The following is a 20,944-nucleotide window of genomic DNA, read 5'->3' as shown; positions in this document are numbered from 1 at the left end:
ACTTCTTTGACCAAGCTTTTGGCCCTCTGCTCTAATATTGTCTAATGTGGCTCAGTGTCCAATATTGCTTTATATTGTTCAAGGCGAAAATGACTGTGTCCATCATCTGGGATGTTTGGTAGAGTTCCGGTGGGTGCGTAGGTGACTGCAAATACCGACCTTGCTTTATAATGCTCCAGCAAATGCCTTGGGACATTAATTATGCTAAAGGCATAAATATAAGTAGTTGTTGTGTAAAGGGACTTAAATTCAAGGGACGAGAAGGGCTGAATGGCCTCCTTCTGTGCTCAAATGTCTGCTTCTGTTTTTACATTATTTATTTTATTTATGTAACCGAGTGATGTTACAGTGTGACATTAAGGAATGGTGTCATTCAGAGACTTTACAGGGTGACCTTACAGTCATAGAGTCATAGAGTTATACAGCACAGAAAAAGGCTCTTCGGCCCATTGTGTCTGTGCCGACCATCAAGCACCTAACTATTCTAATCCCATGTTCCAGTACTTGGCCTGTCGCTTCGTATGCTATGGCGTTTCAAGTGCGTATCTAAATATTACTTAAATGTTGTGAGGGTTCCTGCCTCTACCACCCCTTCAGGCAGTGCGTTCTAGATTCTAATCGCCCTCTGGGTGAAATTTTTTTTCCTCAAATCCCCTCTAAACCTCCTGCCCCTTACCTTAAATCTATGCCCCCTGGTTATTGACCCCTCCGCTAAGGGAAAACGTTTCTTCCTATCTAGATGTCAGATGTCAACAATTGATGCATCGGTTCTGAATCTCATCTGAACAGAAGATTGATTTTGGATCCAGGGATCACAGTTTACTGATTCTGAACCAATTTTGCAATCCTGGGAAAGTGCCATTCAGAGCTTCAAATGGAGTTGTGACTACAATTTGCCTCCCCAGCAGTCAGTCTGTGCACAGTGATCATCTCAATTTGGCCTGCAGCCATGTCACTTTGTGTTTACATACCAGTGGGTGTAAAATTACATTGAAATTTTCAGCACAGGAACAGGCCATTTAGCTCAACAGGTCCATGCTCCACACGAGCCTCCTCCCACGGTGCTTTATCTCACTCCATCAACATATCCTCTAATCTTTTCTCCCTCATGTGTTTATCTAACGTCCCCTTAAATGCAAGGTGCTCTGTATTCTGAGCAGGCAAATATTAGCTACCATATATAATTTTGGTTTAATTCAGCTACTGAAGTCAAATGAAAAGTAAATTGGGGGGTATGTAAGATGTGCTGCTAATTTACTATTAGCTGTTTTGTGCTCCTGCCCCGGGACCAGTTTTATACCTGAGAAAGTTAAATGCAGAGTTATCCATGGAGGCCCTTTCGAGATCACTAAACTACAGCAACTGAATGGATCCTTCATCAGTTGGTTATCTTCTCAACATAAACTGGTTAACCATGTATCAGAATGCATGGACGCTGCAATTATTGGGTACGGTGGCATAATGGTTATGTTACTGGGCTAGTAATCCAGAGGCCTGGACTAATAATCTGGAGATTAGTTTAAATCCCACCACAGCAATAAATAAATCTGGAATAAAAAGCTAATATCAGTAATGGTGACCATGAAACTACTGGATCATTGTAAAACCCAACTGGTTCACTAATGTTCTTTAGGGAAGGAAATCTGCCATCCTTACTCGGTCTGGCCTACATGTGACGCCAGACTCACAGCAATGTGATTAACTCTTAACTGCGCTATGAAATGGCCGTGCAAGCCACTAAGGCAGTTTGCCACCAAGGAATGTGTAATAATTTCTGGCCTGGCGAATGATGTCCACATTTTGAGAATCACTAAACAATAATCTCCATGTCCTGCTGTGCTCCCTGTATCCACCAGGGCCATCTCTACGGGCCACTTGTTAAAGGAGCATTTAAAAGAAAAGAAATTGAAGCACATCGATTAATCTTTGCACTTTCCCTAACTTGTGTGTATAAGTCTGCAACAGCAACTGCATTTGTATAGCACCTTCAAAATAGTAAAATATCCCAAGATGCTTATTTTGAATGCAACCCAAGTATGCATATCTATGTGTGTGTGTGTGTGTGTGTGTGTGTGCATGTACAAAAAGGTATATGCAGTATATCTAAATCTAAAAGCAAAATACTGCAGGTGCTGAAAATCTGAAATATAGACTGAAAATGCTTAAATACACAGCAAGTCGGGCAGCATCTGAGGAGAGAGTTAATGTTTCAGGTCCTTTTGTCAAACTTGGAAAATGTTAGAGATGTAACAGGCTTTAAGCAAGTACAGAGGCAGGGAAAGGGTGGGGGGGGGGGTGGTGTTTGTGAGGGGAAAAGAACAAAAGGGAAGCTCTGTGATATGATGGATGGGCAGGAGAGATTAGTATATTCTAATGTACTAAGTCACCACTACTTAAAAATCCACGTTTAAAACCGACAGCCATTTATATTGGCAAAAGACAATAACCATTATCCATTTGTATTGACATTAATTTCAAACTTGCTGCTTATAGCATCTTAAGTGCCCTGCATATTTTAGGCAGAAACTTACTCACTTATTTGCATCTCATTAAGGTGCGCTTAAAGTAAGAAGAAACATGAGTAAGTAAGACCTGTTTAATGTTCAAGTACCTATTGTGTACGGAAGCCCTTCGAATCCCCTCTAAATGGTGTATGGGCTTACAATTTACACTAAGCATTGTCTGCAGAATAAAAGCTGGGCAAACGGACACCACACAGCAGAAACATTAATACAAGAGCAAAATACTGCGGATGCTGGAAATCTGAAATAAAGACAGAAAGTGCTGGAAATACTCAACAAGTCTGGCAGCATCTGTGGAGAGAGAAAGAGATTTAATGCTTCAGGTCGATGACCTTTCATCAGAATAGGAGGAGCATTCTTGTTGTGCAGTCGATTACTGTAAGAACACTACCCCCTTATACCAGCCATTGTGTATTGAGGGCAAATCACCTTCACATGATTTGTATCTACTATAAGCACCTTGGGATGTTTTATTATATTGAAGACACTATATCAATGCAAAAACAGCAAAATACTGTATTGGCTCGAAATCTGAAGTAAAAACAGCCTCCCACACTGTCCCAATGAAGTTCAACAGAAGTACAATGAACAGCACCTCATCCTTCGATTGGGTACTCGGCAATGAATTCAACAATTAATGATTCTGCTGTTGCCATTTACACCTCCTCTAGACCCATCTTTTGTTTCTTTACTTGTCCCTTTTGCATTGCACCATCATCCCTTTTATCATTTAATCTCTTCTGTCCTGTCTTTCACCCACAGAACTTCCCTTTTGTTCTTTTCCCCCTGCCTACTTTCCCTGCCCCTGTACTTGCTTAGAACCTGTTTCATCCCTAACTTTTTCCAGTTCTGACAAAGGGTAATCGACCTGAGACATAAACTCTGTTTCTTTCCTCACAGATGCTGCCAAACCTGCTGAGTGTTTCCTATATAAGTGCAGGTTTCTGTAATACCTATGTGTGCAGATGTGTGAATATAAATTGATAGATTTAAAGTAATTGGAAAGAGAAGCAAAAGTGACATGAGGAGAAACTTTTTCATGCAGTGAATGGTTAAAAGTCTGGAATGCGCTGCCTGAGAGCGTGGTGAAGGCAGGTTCAATCAAGGCATTCAAAAGGGAATTAGACTGATATATGAAAAGGGAGAATGTGGAGGAATACGGGGAGAAGGTGCGGGAATGGCACAAGGGGAATTGCTCATTCGGAGAGCTGGTACAGACACGTTGGGCCGAATGGCCTCCTTCAGTGCTGTAATAATTCTGTGAAATATAAGTGCATTTGTGTAAATTACATGCTGAGAATGTCACAGATGACTTGATTTAATCTGTAATTTTTAATCATGTATTAATGTCGCAATATAACGCAGTATGCTGTGGTTCCTTTAACTCTAGGTCACGGCTCTGATCAGGGAAAAGTTGAACTCCAGTTTTCATACAGTTCAGCGGATGTTTCAAGCGAGTGATCCTAAGGGAGCAGGCACAGTTTCAAAGTAAGTCATAAATTCTACAAAGACCTTTCTTTGGGAGAAAGCCAAGAGTCTAGATGGATGATATGTCTTCCCGTTGTCTTTAATACAGTGGGGTTTATTTTGAGTGTGGAGTCTGTTGGCTGAATGTCTCTTGAAAGCTACAAAAAACAGTTGGATTATACAGAATGTACCTGTTACTGATTACCTTAAATTATAGACAATAAATTACAGGAAAGATAGACCATGACGGGAGTTTGTTATTAATTAATGCTGATGCATGTTGTTTCCTTGAGTAAAGAAAGGGCTGCTAAATTGGGCTCGTGGCGCCTGTAGTTTAGGTGTTATCGGTGCTCTTCTGCTACCAAAATGCCATCCATGCCATGTGTGCGCACTTCCAGTGTGGCCAATGTCAAATGCCATCATCATGAGGGCATTAATGTGGATGTTAGGAGCGTGCCAGATTATGCAGAGTAGGTGGATTGTACATCAGTGTGTATCATTGATTTGATGCCAATGCTGCTATTTTGGACTCTAGTTAACGCCCTCTCTTAAAGACGCACAGCTGGACATGAGTTCAGCAGCACGGGGGATTCGCCCCACCAGCTTGCAGGTTAGTTACTGATTTCTTTCCACTGGCTCGGTCTGAGTTTGGAGGAGTTGCTTACAGTTGGCGATGCTGCATGTGGAGAAGGTGTTGGTTGTGACTGCAACGGTCTGGGCACACTATGCTATGGGTTATGAGTGCTATAGTTACAATTCCTTTTGGGCTGGGTGATCAGAGGAGATGATCCAGGGGCAGTGGAGAAGAAGCTGCTCACAGAGGGAGGAGGAGGAGGGGGAGAAGGCTTTCAGTAGGAGGCCTTATTGGCCTATCACCTTTCAGGATACTTCTCTTAAGCCAGGAGCGGTCTGTGCATCATCTGCACTTTACAAAGGGGATGGTCACAGAATGCGGCCACCTCTTGCAACCAGATCTGCAATGACAGGGCAGGGTGAGGATGGTGCTGCCAGTGGCTGTGAAGGTAACCGTGGCCCTGAATTTATTTGTCGGGATCCTCCCAGCTGGAGCAGGTGATGGATCTAACATCTCCCAGGTCACCACCCACTGCAGCATCCAGGAGGTGACAGGGGCTCTTTGTGCCAGGAGAGTGGAGCGTCTTGTCTTCTCTTTGACCAGAGAGATGCAGATGGAACAGGGATGTGGCTTTGCCAGGATAGCGGGCTTCACCGTGGTACAGGAAGCCATCGACATGCACCTTTGCAGGCGCCGCATCTCCATACTGAGATGTACCATCACCGCAAAGGTTATCACTCACTGAATGCGCAGTTGGTGTGTGACCACGATCAGCGTATCATGCTGCTGAATGCCCACTATCCTGGCAGCAGTCAAGATGCTTTCATCCTGCTCCAGCCCGTTGTTCCAGCAATCTTTCAGCCGCCACATCAAACCAGAGGTTGGCTGCTGGGTGACAAGGACTATCCACTTTACACCTGGCTGATCATTCTGCTCTGCAACCCAGCCAGATGTGGCCACCATGCCATCAATGAGGTTCATACTGCCACAAGAAACATCACTGAGCAGACCATCAGGGTGCTGAAACAATGGTTCCAATGCCTCGATTGCTTCAGAGGAGCCCTCCAGTACTCACTGGAGCTGGTGTCCTGAGTTGTGGTGATCTGCTGTATCGTCCTCAACCTGGTCGGCTTGAGGCTACTGCCCTTGCCACCAGGAATTTGGTGAGCACCTCAGCAGGAGGAGGAAGTGGAGAAGGAGGTGGGGACAAGGCAGCTGACACATCCACGTTCTGGCCAGGCTGTCTGTGATCGCCTCGTTTGACTCCGGTTCCTGTGAGCACAACTCAAAATCCCCATTTTACAGCAGTGCCACACCTTACCATCCCTCTGTTATGGACCATCACTGTGCCCGCTTGGCCACAATGCTGAAATAAAAGCCACCGCAAAACAATTGTTCCGCATCAACTTTGTCCAACAAAATATCCAATATTCCACACAAAGCTCTACTAATCACTGTTGTTCATTCCCTTCGTGCCTGTCTTGTGGGTGCCTTTGCCTGTCCTAGTGTTCCTACACAGTGCTACCCAGAGGCTGCAGCATTGCTGGTGAAAAGCTGCTGACATTTAGTTAGGGACACTGCAGATGACCTTGCAGGACGCTCTCAAGCAGCTCTGGGCCTAGAAGGCTCTGCTTCAGACTGCATCACCTTGGCATGGGCAGCAGCAGTCTGGGCTGGCTGGCTGACCTGGGGCTGATAAGAGTGGGAGCGGTGGGAGCACAAATGCTGTCATCCTGGGAGAGGTCATCGGGTTCGTGCTCTGCGGAGCGACTGCCACTTCCCCCAGGGTGGCGTCTCAGCAATCCTAGTAATCTAGTGAAAGCCCCTTTGAGCGCTGGTATCCACAGCCATGGTGGAAGCAGTCTGAGTCTGCATGGCAGCGAGCTGAGATTTCATGAATCCAGTCTGAGCTTCCACTACAGCACTCAGATATCGGATAGCTTCTGCTTGTGCTGTAACAGAAGCTGAGACATTGGCCACCAGATGCTGCATCATAGTTGGGTCTCCAAGTGTTCTCATGGAGTTGGCCACCATTTCCATGCTGGAACGTTGGGATTCAAGCTCTGCAAAGCCCTGTGCCAAGTTGGAGCTAGATCCACCATACTCGTTGACAGGGACAGTGAGCTTTCTGGCGGGCTGACCAGTGCACCAAGCATTTCCATGCATACCCATCAGCCTTTTTCTGTACATTGCCCCATTGAAGTCCTCATTTGGGTCTCCTGCAGCAGAACTCATGTGCGACCTTGCCCTCTGTAGAGCTGGTGCCCTTGCTGTCCTTTCCCCATTCTCTGGCTGCAGCCCACTTGTACATGGCTGACTCACCACGTGCAGATCCTGCCTCTATGCTACCCTCTAAAGTACATGCAGTGTCAGTATCTGAGCTGGTGGTATGAGTGTCAGATCAAGTGACAGTGCTTCTTCATCATCAGTGTCCCCCTTGGCTTTGACGCTCCTGCATCAATGCCTAAAAAGGTGGCAGTTCTTGGGTATCTGAAAGGAGAAAGGCACAAGGGTTATGGTGAAGGGAGGAGGGGTGATGAAAGCACGAGTTACATGCTGATAGTATCTGCAGTTTGCATATCAGAAGAGAATGTGGGATGAGGGGGAAGTGGGATGTGAGAAGGTGGATTATGTAGGAACATACCATCCATCATCTGTTATGGTCGCAGCCCCGTTGCTGGCCACGGTCTCAGTCAAGGTCACTCTAATGATGGCCAGCACTCTCTCCTCCACTGGGTAGGGAAATAGGGCCGTGCCTCTGCCCCGCCGGTTAGCTGCTGCTTCCTGTAGTGGTGCTCCACCTTGTCCTGCAAGAGAGAGTGAAGTGTGTCAGTGAGTGTGGTGTAATGTGGCTGCCATGGTTGACTAGCTGGCAGTGCATGCAACGTGTGAGATGTGAGTGTAGCAGTGCTAAATGCGTGAGGATGAGGTGAAGCTATGAGTGTGGGGGATAAGTTGTAGTGGGTAGAGATTGTTGGTAGGTGAGTGATGGGGGTGTGGTGAATTGAGCAGTGTGTGAGGCTAATGGTTTAGTGTGAGAATAAGCATTTGAAGATGAATTCACTGACCTTGACCACTCATGTGAAGTCATTAAACTTCCTGTGCCACCGCATTCAGGTCTTCGAGGTGACACTATTCATATCCGTGGCTGTCTGCTTACATTCCCTTCTAAGTGCTTTTCTGGAGGGTCTCCTAGCCCCAGTGGATACAGGACATCTCTCCTCCTGTCCGCCTCCTACGTTAGGACCTCGAGTGCAGCATCAGAAAATCTGGGAGCCTGTTAGCTACCATGTTGCGCCATCTTCACTATTCCTATAGGTCAGACACTCTTCCAGTACCTGCTTCAGTCAGAATGCACCTTCCCTTTAAGTAGTGCAGACTAGCTTTAAGTAGTATTTTCCAGCACTTTTTGTTTTTATTTCAACTTTTACATTAGTTGGCCTCAGCTCCCATGCACCAGATCCCCTGGTATTTACAGCATTAAATCCAGTTCTTAATACCCCAAGTTATTTTTTTTGCTTCTAATGTTCTTTTACTGTGATGTGGGAGTTAAGAAATGGATAACTCCAATGGAAAAAAAATGGAGCATTTTTAAATTACATTTTAAGAGTTAAGTAATTCATTGGCCGTGAATTGCCTCGAGACATCCAGAGGACACGTTGAAGTGTTATATAAATGTCCCTTGTTCTTCTTCCTTGTAGCTGTAATAAGTAGGGAGGCACACAGCAAAGAGAACTCTGTGTAAAGGTTGGGGGAACAATTGAATCTCACATTGCCCGCTCTGCAGGTGTGAAATAAACCAGTTAATTGGGTGGTGATCACACACACACAATATGCAACGGAGGTGCATTGACCTGCCATTTTGGTTTAGAAACATAGAAACATAGAAAATAGGAGCAGGAGTAGGCCATTCGGCCCTTCAAGACTGCTCCGCCATTCATTATGATCATGGCTGATCATCCAACTCAGTAGCCTGTTCCCGCTTTCACCCCATATCCTTTGATCCCTTTAGACCCAAGAGCTATATCTAATTCCTTCTTGAAAACATACAGTGTTTTGGCCTCAACTGCTTTCTGTGGTAGTGAATTCCACAGGCTCACCACTCTCTGGGTGAAGAAATTTCTCCTCATCTCAGTCCTGAAAGGTTTACCCCGTATCCTTAGACTATGACCTCTGGTTCTGGACTCCCCCACCATCGGGAACATCCTTCCTGCATCTACCCTGTCAAGTCCTGTTAGAATTTTATAGGTTTCTATGAGATCCCCCCTCACTCTTCTGAACTCCAGTGAATATAATCCCAACTGACTCAATCTCTCCTCATACGTCAGAACCGCCATCCCGGGAATCAGTCTGGTAAACCTTCGCTGCACTCCCTCTATAGCAAGAACATCCTTCCTCAGATAAGGAAATCAAAACTGCACACAATATTCCAGATGTGGCCTCACCAAGGCCCTGTATAATTGCAGCAAGACATCACTGCTTCTGGACTCGAATCCTCTCGCTATGAAGGCCAACATACCATTTGCCTTTTTTACCACCTGCATGCTTATCTTCAGCGACTGGTGTACGAGAACACCCAGGTCTCGCTGCATATTCCCCTCTCGCAGTTTATAGCTGTTCAGATAATAATCTGCCTTCCTGTTTTTGCTACCAAAGTGGATAACCTCACACTTATCCACATTATACTGCATCTGCCATGCATTTGCCCACTCACTTAACTTGTCCAAATCACCCTGAAGCCTCTCTGCATCCTCCCTCCCAGTTTTGTGTCATCTGCAAATTTGGAAATATTAGGGAGATACAGCACTGAAACAGGCCCTTTGGCCGACTGAGTCTGTGCTGACCATCAACCACCCATTTATACTAATCCTACATTAATCCCCTATCCTCTACCACATCCCCACAATTCTCCTACCACCTACCTACACGAGGGGCAATTTACAATGGCCAATTTACCTATTAACCTGCAAGTCTTTGGCTGTGGGAGGAAACCAGAGCACCCGGCAGAAACCCACATGGTCACAGGGACAACTTGCAAACTCCACAGACAGTACCCAGAACTGAACCCGGATCACTGAGGCTGCAGTGCTAACCACTGCGCCACTGTGCCGCCCTTAGTTCCCTCATCTAAATCATTAATATATATTGTGAATAGCTGGGGTCCTAGCACTGATCCCTGCGGTACCCCACTAGTCACTGCCTGTTATTCGGAAAAAGACCCACTTATCCCTACCCTTTGTTTCCTGTCTGCCAACCAATTTTCTATCCATCGAAAAACACTAATCCCAAGTCCATGCGCATTAATTTTACATGCTAATCTCTTATGTGGAACTTTGTCGAAAGCCTTCTAAAAGTCCAAATAAACCACAACCACTGGCTCCCCCTCATCAACTCTACTAGTTACATCCTCGAAAGATTCTAGTAGATTTGTCAAGCATGATTTTCCTTTTGTAAATCCATGCTGACTCTGCCCGATTCTACCACTGTTCTCTACGTGCTCTGCTATAAAATCTTTGATAATGGACTCTAGAATTTTCCCCACTACTGACATCAGGCTGACTGGTCTATAATTCCCTGCTTTCTCTCTACCTCCCTTTTTAAATAGTGGGGTTACATTAACTACCCTCCAACCTGTAGGAACTGTTCCAGAGTCTATAGAATTGTGGAAGTTGACCACCAATGCATCCTCTATTTCTAGGGCCACTTCCTTAATTACTCTGGGATGCAGACCATCAGGCCCTGGGGATTTATTGGCCTTCAATCCCATCAATTTCCCCAACATCATTTCTGTACTAATACTGATTTCCTTCAGTTCCTCCCTCTCACTAAACCCTGTGTTCCCCAACATTTCTGGTATGATATTTGTGTCCTCCTTTGTGAAGACAGAACCAAAATATGCATTTAGTTGGTCAGCCATTTCTTTGTTCCCCATAATAAATTCCCCTGTTTCTGACTGTAAGGGACCTACATTTGTCTTCGCCAATCTTTTTCTCTTCGCATACCTATAGAAACTTTTACAGTCAGTTTTTATGTTCCCCGCAACCTTGCTCTCGTACTCTATTTTTCCCTTCTTAATCAATCCTTTGCTGAATTCTAAACTGCTCCCAATCCTCAAGTCTGTGGTTTTTCCTGGCAAATTTATATGTCCCTTCCTTGGATCTAATGCTATCTCTAATTTCCCTTGTAAGCCATGGTTTGGCTACCTTTCCCATTTTACTTTTGCGCCAGACAGGGATAAACAATTGTGTGATCTCTCGCCGCACTTTGTGCCCACCTGAAATAAACGTTCTTCCAACTAAAATTGCTAAATCAGGATTCAAGACTGTTTTTACATTTAAGGCACTGTACAAATGAACTTCTTATTGTTCTTGTAATATTATAATCTTAGTTCAATAATTGCAATTACTTAACCATTTGAAATCACATGTTGTAAACTAACATAAGGTAACTAAACAAACAATTTGTGATATTTAAAATATACTATTAATTTAATGGCCCTATTCCAGTGCTTTCCTAGTTAGCCTCCCACCTTGCACACCGTGAGTTCATCCAAAACTCTGCTGCCTATATCCTAACTTGTGCCAAGTCCCATTCACCCATCATCCCTGTGCTTGCTCTCCTACTTTAGCTCTCAGTCTGTCAACACCTCAATTTTAAAATTATCTTCCTTATCTTCAAATCCCTCCATGGCCTCACTTCTCCCTATCTCTGTAATCGACTCCAGCCCCACAACCCTCTGAGATATCTGCACTCCTCTAATTCTGGTCTCTTGAGCATCCCTGATTTTGATCGCTCCACTATTGGCGGCCGTGCCTTCAACTGCCTGGGCCCCAAGCTCTGGAATTCCCTCCCTAAACCTCTCCACCTCTCTATCCTCTCTCCTCCTTTAAAATCTACCTCTTTGGCCAAACTTTTGGCCAGCTGTCCCAATATCCCCTAATGTGACTCAGGGTCATATTTAGTTCGATAACTCTCCTGTGAAGCGCCTTGGGATGTTTTATTGCTTTAAGGTGCTATTAAATGCAAGTTGTTATTGTTGTTGTTGACATGTTAACCAATCATCAACTCTTACCTGAAATAAAATCAGAAAGTGCTGGAAATACTCCGCAGGTCTGGCAGCATCTGTGGAGAGAGAAGCAAAGTTAACGTTTCAGGTCTGTGACCTTTCATCAGAATCATCTGTTAACTGATTCTTTTGGCACAGAGAGGCACTGACGAGGATTCTGTGGAATTTGTGCGGATACTTAAATACTCAACAGGTCAATGATCTCCTTGGCAGGTAATTATTATCTTTAAATACATGTCAGTGCATATTTCTTTTGCTAATAATTGTTGGAGATTAATGAAAGCAATGGTACTGTGTACTTAGGAAAATCTCAGAGATGTACTTGAGGTATTCAGGTTATTGTCCATTCTGTCTCTGCTGGTTGGCAGCCAAGTCTTGCTCAGGCTTGTCTTGCTGAGTCAGTCAGTAGAGAGGGCCGTCTGATAGCTAAGGCAAAGATATGGATTTCTAATTAGCCTCTGAGGGATTGAGAGCATGAAATTCAAGGAAGGATGTCAGCTTTTGCTCAGGTCTAGAACGTTGCTGAGTCCTATCGGCTCTTGAACGAGTCCTGCTGGGGTGATGTGATGTCCTTGGGAACACTACAGGTGAGGGGGAACCGGAACCTGCTGTTAGTTGTGCTGGAAGATCAAGATCTGGCCCTTGCAGTGGAGGGTTAGAGCTGGTCTGCTGAAAAAACATCTTCCGGATGAAATGTTAAACTGAGGCCCCCTCTGCCCTCTCAGCTGGGTGTAACAGTTCCCATGGCACTAGTTTGAAAAGAGGGAGTTCTCCCCAGTGCCCTGGCCAACATTTACCCCTCAACCAACATCACTGAAATGGATTTTTAAAAATCTCATTGCTAATTATGGGATCTTGCTGTGTACAAAAGCAAGAACTAACAGTTCAGCTTCAGAGGAGCAAGACTCCGTCTGTCTAGTTCTGGTCACTAAACTCCATGTTTCATTCCTGTCAATCTAGATACATCAGCGGAAGTTTAATACTTCAGAGTAGCTCAATGTGTTGCTAAGTTTCTAGCATTTCAACGAACATCTATCTCAGCATCTTATTCTAGCAGTAAACTATGATGCCGCACAGCAGAATTGGTCGATATAGTTGCACGTTTCCTTCTACTAAACTCTCTGAAATGGCTTATCCAAATGCTTATAAACAGTTTTTAGAAATAAATAATTTACATTTATATAGCACCTTTCACAACCTCAAAGGACTTTACAGCCAATTAAGTACTTTTTGAAGTGTAGTCACTGTTGTCATGTAAGAAAAAGCAGCAGCCAATTTTCACACAGCAAGATCCCACCAATGGCATTACAAAAATGACCAGATAATCTGTTTTTACTGATCTTGGTTGAGGGATAAATATTAGCCCCAGAACAGGGGGGAGAACTCCCCTGGCCTTCTCCCAATGGTACCATTGGACCTTTGATCCCACCTGAGAGGGTAAACAGGGCTGTAGTTTAACATCTCATCCAAAAGACAGCACCTCCAACAGCAAAGCACTCCCTCAGTACCACAATGGAGTGTTCCGCTAAATTCTGTGTCTAAGTCTCAGGAGTGGGAGTTGAAGCCACAAGCATCTGACTCAGAGACAAGAGCACTACCCACTGAGCCACAGCCTCGATGAAACTTGACAATAAAGTAGCTGAAAACCCAAGGGAGTGTGCATCACAGAGTAAGCCATTGCCCTCCGCCTCCATCAGCTGCCATTAAAGATTGCAGAGTCAGGAGAAGGGACAGTGAGGGGCTGGCCATGAGTGGTCTGGACATGCATCGGGGCAATCTCCTCTGTGGTACAGGCTGGTAATCCTGGTTGAAGATTACCAGTTGGGGGAGTGGGACAGGTGTGGCAGTGAGGGTAGGAGCAGGACCCTGTTCAGATTAAAGGAAGAGGTTGCCCCCCTGTATCTGTGGGGGAGGTGCAAGAGAGCTGCCTGTAATATTTAAAAATCCATTTTGAGTCCTTCACGTTCAGGAGTGTTTCTAGATCCAAATCCTGGCTTGGACCCCAACCCAAGCTGGGAACTCACTCACAACCACCCCTGTTGGTGAAGTACGCCTGGGACTCATCAGGCATACCTGCAGTGCTCAGAATGAAGGGCACAGCATGGCAGTTTGGACTTGAGCAGTTCTCAGGCCCCCAGCCGCAACTCCACCATGAGATGGCTTTATCAGGTGCACCCTCTTCCCTCCCTTGCCTCCCCTCCCCCCCACCATTGCTGGACAAGACCATTCTGGAAACCTTTCCCCTCAAGTCCAGCCCCTTTGGTTATGTCCAGCTCCCAGCCGAGTTTGTGGCCAATCAAATGGAACTTGCTAGAATGCCTGCCCAATTTCATTCCTTTTTTTAAAAACCCATTGCAAAATACTTCAGTGTTGAAAGGAGAGATATGGATATGCTCAAAACTGAAATGGTTTTAAACTGAAGTGCAAGAAGTTAAAGAGTGAGGAAAGACTGTTGCAGCTTGTCTCAGCCAAGATCTTCACCAGATCTTCAGATCAATGCACATGAGGAAAGCCAATTGACCAATTTTTGCTCTCCCATCCAAAAGGGCAGATCAGCCATGATCTCACTAAATGGCAGAACAGGTTTGATGATCCGAATGAACTAATCCTGTTCCTAAGACCCTTTGCAAATTCCAGCTGTTAAATACCTCCAGGTTTTGCACCTTCACTACTCTATCTGGCAATCTATTCACTCTTTGAAGTAGAGCTTTCTAATATCGGTCTTAAGTTTGACTTTTATTGCCTTGAACCTGCGCCTCTTTGTTCCACTCTGGAAATTTAGTTTGAAGTAATTTTCTAAGCCAACCTTTCACCATATACTACCTTCTGTAAGATCAACTCCTCTAACAAAGCTGAAAAGCCCATGTTTCTCTAGTTTTTGGAGCTCAGTCCTCCATGATAGTCATCAGTCTCATTGGCTTCCTTGAACTGCTTCCTCTCTGTATTGGTGACCAGAACTGAGCACTGTGCTCAATGTAATATTTGATCATTGTACTGTGATCTTTCCCCTCCTCCATTGTTGCTGCTTGACTGTAAGGTCCTTCCCCTACCTGTCGTTTGAAAACAATGTTTTTAGACATCTCTTTAGCCCTCAATCCCATTTCTCTACAGATATTGATCCAGATCATTTTTAAAAGTGGCAATTGACCCCGAATCAACTCTTTTCTCTCGCAGTTTGTTCCACGCATCAATTTGTGTGGAAATTATGTTTTCCTTTTCTAATTTCTGCACTTGTACGAAGATTGCAAATTGTATTCTCTGTTCCTTGTCAATGTTAAACAACTTGATATTTTCAACTTGATTGATTCCGTTAATTAGTTTAAAGATTTTATAGAGTCATAGAAACACAGCACAGAAGGAGGCCATTCGGTCTGTCATGCCAATGTTGGCTCTTTGAAAGAGTTGTTGTGCTTAGTCCCACATCCCTGTTTTTTGTCCATAACCCTGTAAGTTCCTGATCCTCAAGAACCTGTCCAAAGCCCTTTTCAAATTATTTATGGAATCGGCTTCCACCACCTTTTCAGGTTGAGCGTTCCAGATGCCAGGAATACTGTGGGTGAGAAAACTTTCTCCTTATCACCCCACTAAATCTTTTGCCAATGATTTTGAATCAATGACCTGTGGTTATTGCCCCACTCATCAGAGGGAATAATTTTCCTCTCTCTATTAAAACCTCACTTCATCTTGTAAACCTCTTGGAGGTCACCTCTTAACCCTCTTTGTTCCAAGGAGAACATTCCTGACTTTCCCAACCTCTCCTCATAACTGAAGTCCTTCATCCCTGGTAATATCCTAGTAAACCTCCTCTGTGCCCTTCCTAAGGTCTTTACATCTTTCCAGAAGTCCGGTGCCCAGAATTGTCCACAATACTCCAGCTGAGGCTTATCCAATGATTTATAAAGTTCTCATATGACGTCTTTTCCTTTATATTCTATTCCTCTATTTGTAAACCTAAGTAACCCACGTGCTTTTTAATCACCTTATTAACTTCCCCTGTCACCTTTAAGGTTTTGTATATCTGGACACTAAGGTCTCTCTGAGCATCTACACTTTTCAAAATCATGCCATTTATAGTATGCTGCCTTTCCACATTAGTCCTCCCAAAGTGCATCACTTCACACTTCTCTGCACTGAACTCCATCTGCCATGCTTCTGCCCATTTCACCATCCTGTCATGTCATCCTGAAGCCTGTAACTCTCCTCATCATGATCTACGACTTTGCCAAGTTTCGTATCATTTGTGAACATTATAATGCTGCACCCTACACCCGAGTATATTTCATTTAAAAATATTGTAAAGAGTAACGGACCCAGAAACTGACTCTTGGGGAACATCACTGCAAATCACCTCCCAGTCCGAAAGCCATTCATCCATCACCACCCTTTTGCTTCCTGTCACTGAACCAAAGCGCTACTTACCCCTTAATTCCATGAGCTTCCCTCTTCTTAATAAGTCTCTTATTTGGCACTTTGTCGAAAGCCTTCCAAAAGTCCATATATACATCTACTGCACTACCTTGATCAACCTTCTCTGTTACTTCATCAAATAATTCATTCAAGTTAGTCAGACAAGATTTGCTTTTATAAAATTCATTTTGGCTGTTCTTGATTAACCCATGCCTGTCCAAATAAAAGTTTATTTTGTCTTTGATGGCGTCTAATAACTTCCCCACCACCGATGTTAAGCTGACTGGCCGTTAGTTTCCTGCTTTATCCCTCTCCGCTTTTTGAATAGTGGTAGAACATTAGCAACCCTCCAGTGCTCCAGCACTGCTCCAGTATCCAATGAGGATTGAAATATTGTAACTAATGCCACTGCGATTTCAACCTTTGCTTCTTTCAGCAACCTGGGATGCATTCCATCTGTACCAGGTGACTTACCGACTTTCAGTAATGCTAACCTTTTTAATACACCTACTCTGTCTATTGCTATCCTGTTTATAACTTCCCTCTCTTCTTTTAGTGTAATCTTCACATCATCTGCTTCCTTTGTGCAGACAGATGTAATGTACTCAATTAATACTTTAGCCATGCCTCGACATGAAATTTTCCCTTTGGGTCCTTAATAGGCCCAACTTGTTTCTCTAGCTAACCTCTTACACTTAGTATGTTTATAAAATACTTTATGGTTCACTTGAATGTTGCTTGCTAATCTTATCGTGTAACCCCTCTTTGACTCTCTTATTAAATTTTTCAGTTCCCTCCTGTACTTTCCATAATTTGCCTCGTTATTAACTGAATCTAGCTCCTGACATAAGCCTCCTTTTTCTGTTTTAACTTTTATTTCCTTTGTCATCCAGGGTACGTTAGCTTTGAATGCTCTACCTTTTCCCTTCCAAGGTAAAGCCTAGTTTGTACCTGAACTATCTCTTCCCTCAATGCCCTCCAATTGCTCCATTATTGCCTTAACCTGCTATCACCTTTTCCAGTCTACCTGTGCTAAATCCCTTCTTAAATCACTGAAATTAACTCTTCCCAGTTCAACATTTTTATCTTAAGTATTTAAGTACTGGGGAGGATTACTCTAATAATTACTCTAAACCGAATTATATTGTGATCACTGTTAGCTGGATGATCTCCTACTGTAACACACTCCACTTGCCCTACTTCATATCCCAGAATCAAATCCAACACTGCTTCCTTACGTGTTGGACTGGAGACATATTGTTCGAGAAAGTTCTCCTGTGAACATATCAGAATCCTTCTCCTTCCCAGCCCTTAACACTATGATTTTTCGAGCTTACAATAGGGTAATTAATGTCTCCTAACATCACTTCTGAAATTTGCTGACAAATTTGCTCATCTATCTCCTTCTCACTGATTGTTGCTCTAGAAAAACTAACAATGTAACAGCTCTCCCTCTGTTTCTCAACTCAAGCCAAATAGATTCACTTCCTGAACCATCTAGTATATGTCTTCTATATAGAACTGTAACGTCATCCATAATCAGTATTGCTACGTCCCCTCCTCTTTTTTCTTCTCTATCATTCCTGAAATACTTGGTAACCAGGAATATTAAGAACCCATTCCTGGCCTTGTGTGAGCCATGTCTGTGTGAATGTAACCACGTCACAATCCCACCTAGCAATGTTTGCTTGCAGCTCACCAAGCTTATTAGTTACACATTAGACATCGACACATCGGCACACTTTAAAGCCTCCTTCAGCACTTTTGCTTTTTTCCTCAATCTGGTCCCTGCAATTTTTGAGGTATTTGTAATTTTGCAGCTGTTTCTATCTCCGATCTCCTATCTGCTCCTGTCTGCTATTTTCTGGTTCCCTTACCCTTGCCAAATTAGTTTAAGCTCTCACCAGCAGTACTAGATAGCCTCTCAGCAAGATCATTGGCCCTGGCTTTATTCAGGTGCAACCTGTCCATCTTGTACAGGTGCACTTCCTGCCAGAGCTAGTCCCAATTCCCCAAGAATCTGAAGCCTTCCCTCCAGCACCACGTCTCTAGTGTTTACCTGGACTATTATGCTGTTTCAATACTCACTAGTATGTAGCACTGGGAGTAATCCTGAGATTTCTACCATTGAGGCCCTGTTTTTAATGCCTTTTTTAGCTCCTCAAACTCTGCCAGAAGGATCTCATCATTTTTTTAAGCCATGTCATTGGTTCTGATATGAACCATGATTTCTGGCTGTTTTCCTTCCTCTCGCAGACTGTTCTGCACTCGTTCGGTGATATCCTTTACCCTGACACTAGGGAGGCTACATACCATTCAGAAATCATGTGTACTGCTACAGAAAAGCCTGTCTATGCCCCTAACTATTGAATCCCCCATGACTACAGCATTTCTGTGCTTTCTTTTCTCACTGTGTGTTCCAAATCACCTATGGTGCTAGGGGGTTTGATTCTTACTGGATCCCTCCAAGGAATTGTCATCCTCCCCAGTATTCAAAACTGAAATCTGGTTAGTGAGTGCTAATGGCTTTGGGAATGCCTGCATTACCCGTGTCTTCTTCCTATCCTGTCTGTATTGTCTTTGCTTGTTGTTCTTTCTGTTGATGTGACAGCTTTTTCTGATATTTATTATAATAATAACTGAGGTAATTATTCATCTGTGTCTATATTAATCTCTTTGTAGCTTAGGAATTGCTGGGTTATCGCGATTCTCCTTTGGTGACTTTGCAAGCTGTTTCCAGGACACTGAGGTAAGGCCAGGGCATATTAAGGAAATCACTACCTAGATGTATTGAATAAGAAGAATGAAAGAAAAACTTGCATTTATATAGCACCCTTTCACAAACTCAGGACATCCCAAAGCACTTTGCAGCCAATAAACTACTTCTTTTTGAAGTGTAGTCACTGTTGTGATATAGAAAACGTAACAGCCAATTTGCACACGACAAGCTCCCACAAACAGCACTGTGATAATGTCCAAATAAACAAGTGTAAGTTGAGAGATGAATGTTGTTCAGTGGACGAGGGATGATGCCCTTGCTGTTCTTCATTGGGGTCTCTTATGTCCATCTGAGAGGGTTGAGGGGGCCTCAGTTTAACATCATATCCAAAAGACGACACCTCCAACAGTGCAGCACTCCCTCAGAAATCCATTGGGCTTCAATGGAAATTTGTGCTCAAGTCTTTAGAATGGGGCTTAAACCCACAACCTTCTGATATAGACAAGAGGGAACCACAGGCTATGGGTTGAATATCTACCCCTGTTTGAATGTGCCAACTGCAGATGGTAATTTTCAGGTTGGAGGTGAAGTATAAACCTTTAGATTACAGAAGTAATCTTTAATGCATGTAACTGGTCAAACCCAAATCCAGTTTTGGTCACCTCTCTAAGTCCCACATCACTAATTCAGTCCTTTGGGTCTTACCTTCAGCCAGTATTTATACAATGATATTACAACAAAGTACGGATGGTTATTAATTTCAAATTTTGTTCCGTAGGTTGGGAAGACCGAGTGGATAAAGAATGTTCAACTAAAACAATTGCAAGAGAATGGGACCAAGAATCCCAACAATTGCTTTCTGCTGCAAAAAACAAGCAAAGTTGAAGAAAACACTGAAAATCACCTTAGTTTACTGAAACAGAAAGTACATGAAAGGTTGGTGGTGCCGAGTGAGTCAGTAATGTTTGATATGTTAGGTGATTTGTTAATGCATTAAGAGACTCAGTGGGGAAGCGACTCTTGAGGCAACTGCACATCACTTGTGTCAAATAGTTTAGATAAAAAAAGAAAGACTTGCATTTCCGTAGCGCCTATCACAACCTCAGGAAGTCCCAAAGCACTGCACAGCCAATGTGTCGTGTCGTCACTGTTGTAATGTAGAAAACACTGCAGCCAATGTGAGCACAGAAAGATCCCACAAACAGCAATATGATAAATGATAAGGTCCCATGACACGAAGTAGAGCAGAGATGATCTCTCCGGTGTCCTAGTTAACATCTATCCCTCAAACAACATCACTCCAACAGATGATCTAGTCATGACCTCATTGCTGTTTGTGGGAGCTTGCTGTGTGCAAATTGTTGCTGCATTTCCTACATTACAACTGTGACAATGCTTCAGAAAAGTTCTTCATTAGCTGTGGGAAGTTCGGAAGCCATGAAATGGTGCCTTAAAAATGCAAGTTCCTTCTTTGTTTGCTGTTGAAATCAGCTAGCAAATTATCCGGCTAGCAAATTATCCGGCTAGCAAAAGCTTGCACATTTTGCTAAAGATGATGAATACATTCCCATTGACTTGAGTGCTCACTACATTCAAATTATAACACTTTACAAAATCAATATTTATAGTAACAAGTCTGTTTCTTAGCTGAATTGAGATGTTTACAAGTGTCCAAGAGCAGAAACAAATATTTAACAGATAGGAATCTACAATTCTTTCTTTAGATGTTTAATTTTCCAAGGTACATAGGGGGGGAAAAAAATCGATATTTGCATTAAGAATTACACAGAATTCTTTTTCCGAACCCTATGGAATATACGATTCTCAGAATCAAAGAGATAGTTGGTAGGTCGACAGATATATGTTCACACCGAATTCATCGAGTCTCAGAAACTACAGCACAGAAAGATGTCCTACTGCCCATTGTCCCTGTGCCTCTGCTATCTCTTCAACTGGAGCTAATCACCTTTCCTTCCCATTTCCAATATCCTTCTAAAGTCACCTGTTCAACCTATGCAATTCCCCTGCCTGACTAACAAAAGCATATAAACATAAAAGGGTAGTAAGAGGAGGGTTGGGGTCGATTAGGGACCGAAAAGTGGATTTACTCATGGAGGCAGAGAGAATGGCTGAGGTATTAAATGCATACTTAGTATCTGACTTTACCAAGGAAAAAGATGCTGCCCAAG

At 43.5% G+C, this 20,944-nt stretch overlaps 1 protein-coding gene across 6 annotated transcripts in view; it reads left to right on the top strand.

The window, feature by feature from the left end:
* Nucleotides 1-20,944, top strand: part of LOC137379412 (EF-hand calcium-binding domain-containing protein 6-like) — a 120,074-nt gene that overhangs the window by 32,478 nt on the left and 66,652 nt on the right. Inside the window, exons 1-6 of one of the 6 annotated variants that reach the window (XM_068050190.1) lie at nucleotides 3,920-4,010; nucleotides 4,525-4,599; nucleotides 11,768-11,842; nucleotides 16,930-16,969; nucleotides 18,719-18,785; nucleotides 19,534-19,691. In XM_068050190.1, the coding sequence (XP_067906291.1) occupies nucleotides 11,827-11,842; nucleotides 16,930-16,969; nucleotides 18,719-18,785; nucleotides 19,534-19,691 (281 nt within the window). In that variant the 5' untranslated portion in view covers nucleotides 3,920-4,010; nucleotides 4,525-4,599; nucleotides 11,768-11,826. The other 5 variants (XM_068050185.1, XM_068050186.1, XM_068050189.1 and 2 more) reach the window with 5 other exon arrangements.

The sequence above is a fragment of the Heterodontus francisci genome, chromosome 18 (assembly GCF_036365525.1).
Source record: "Heterodontus francisci isolate sHetFra1 chromosome 18, sHetFra1.hap1, whole genome shotgun sequence".
Classification (NCBI taxonomy): Eukaryota; Metazoa; Chordata; class Chondrichthyes; order Heterodontiformes; family Heterodontidae; genus Heterodontus; species Heterodontus francisci.
Note: the sequence above shows the minus strand (reverse complement) of the source record. Positions and strands in the feature narration are given on the sequence as shown.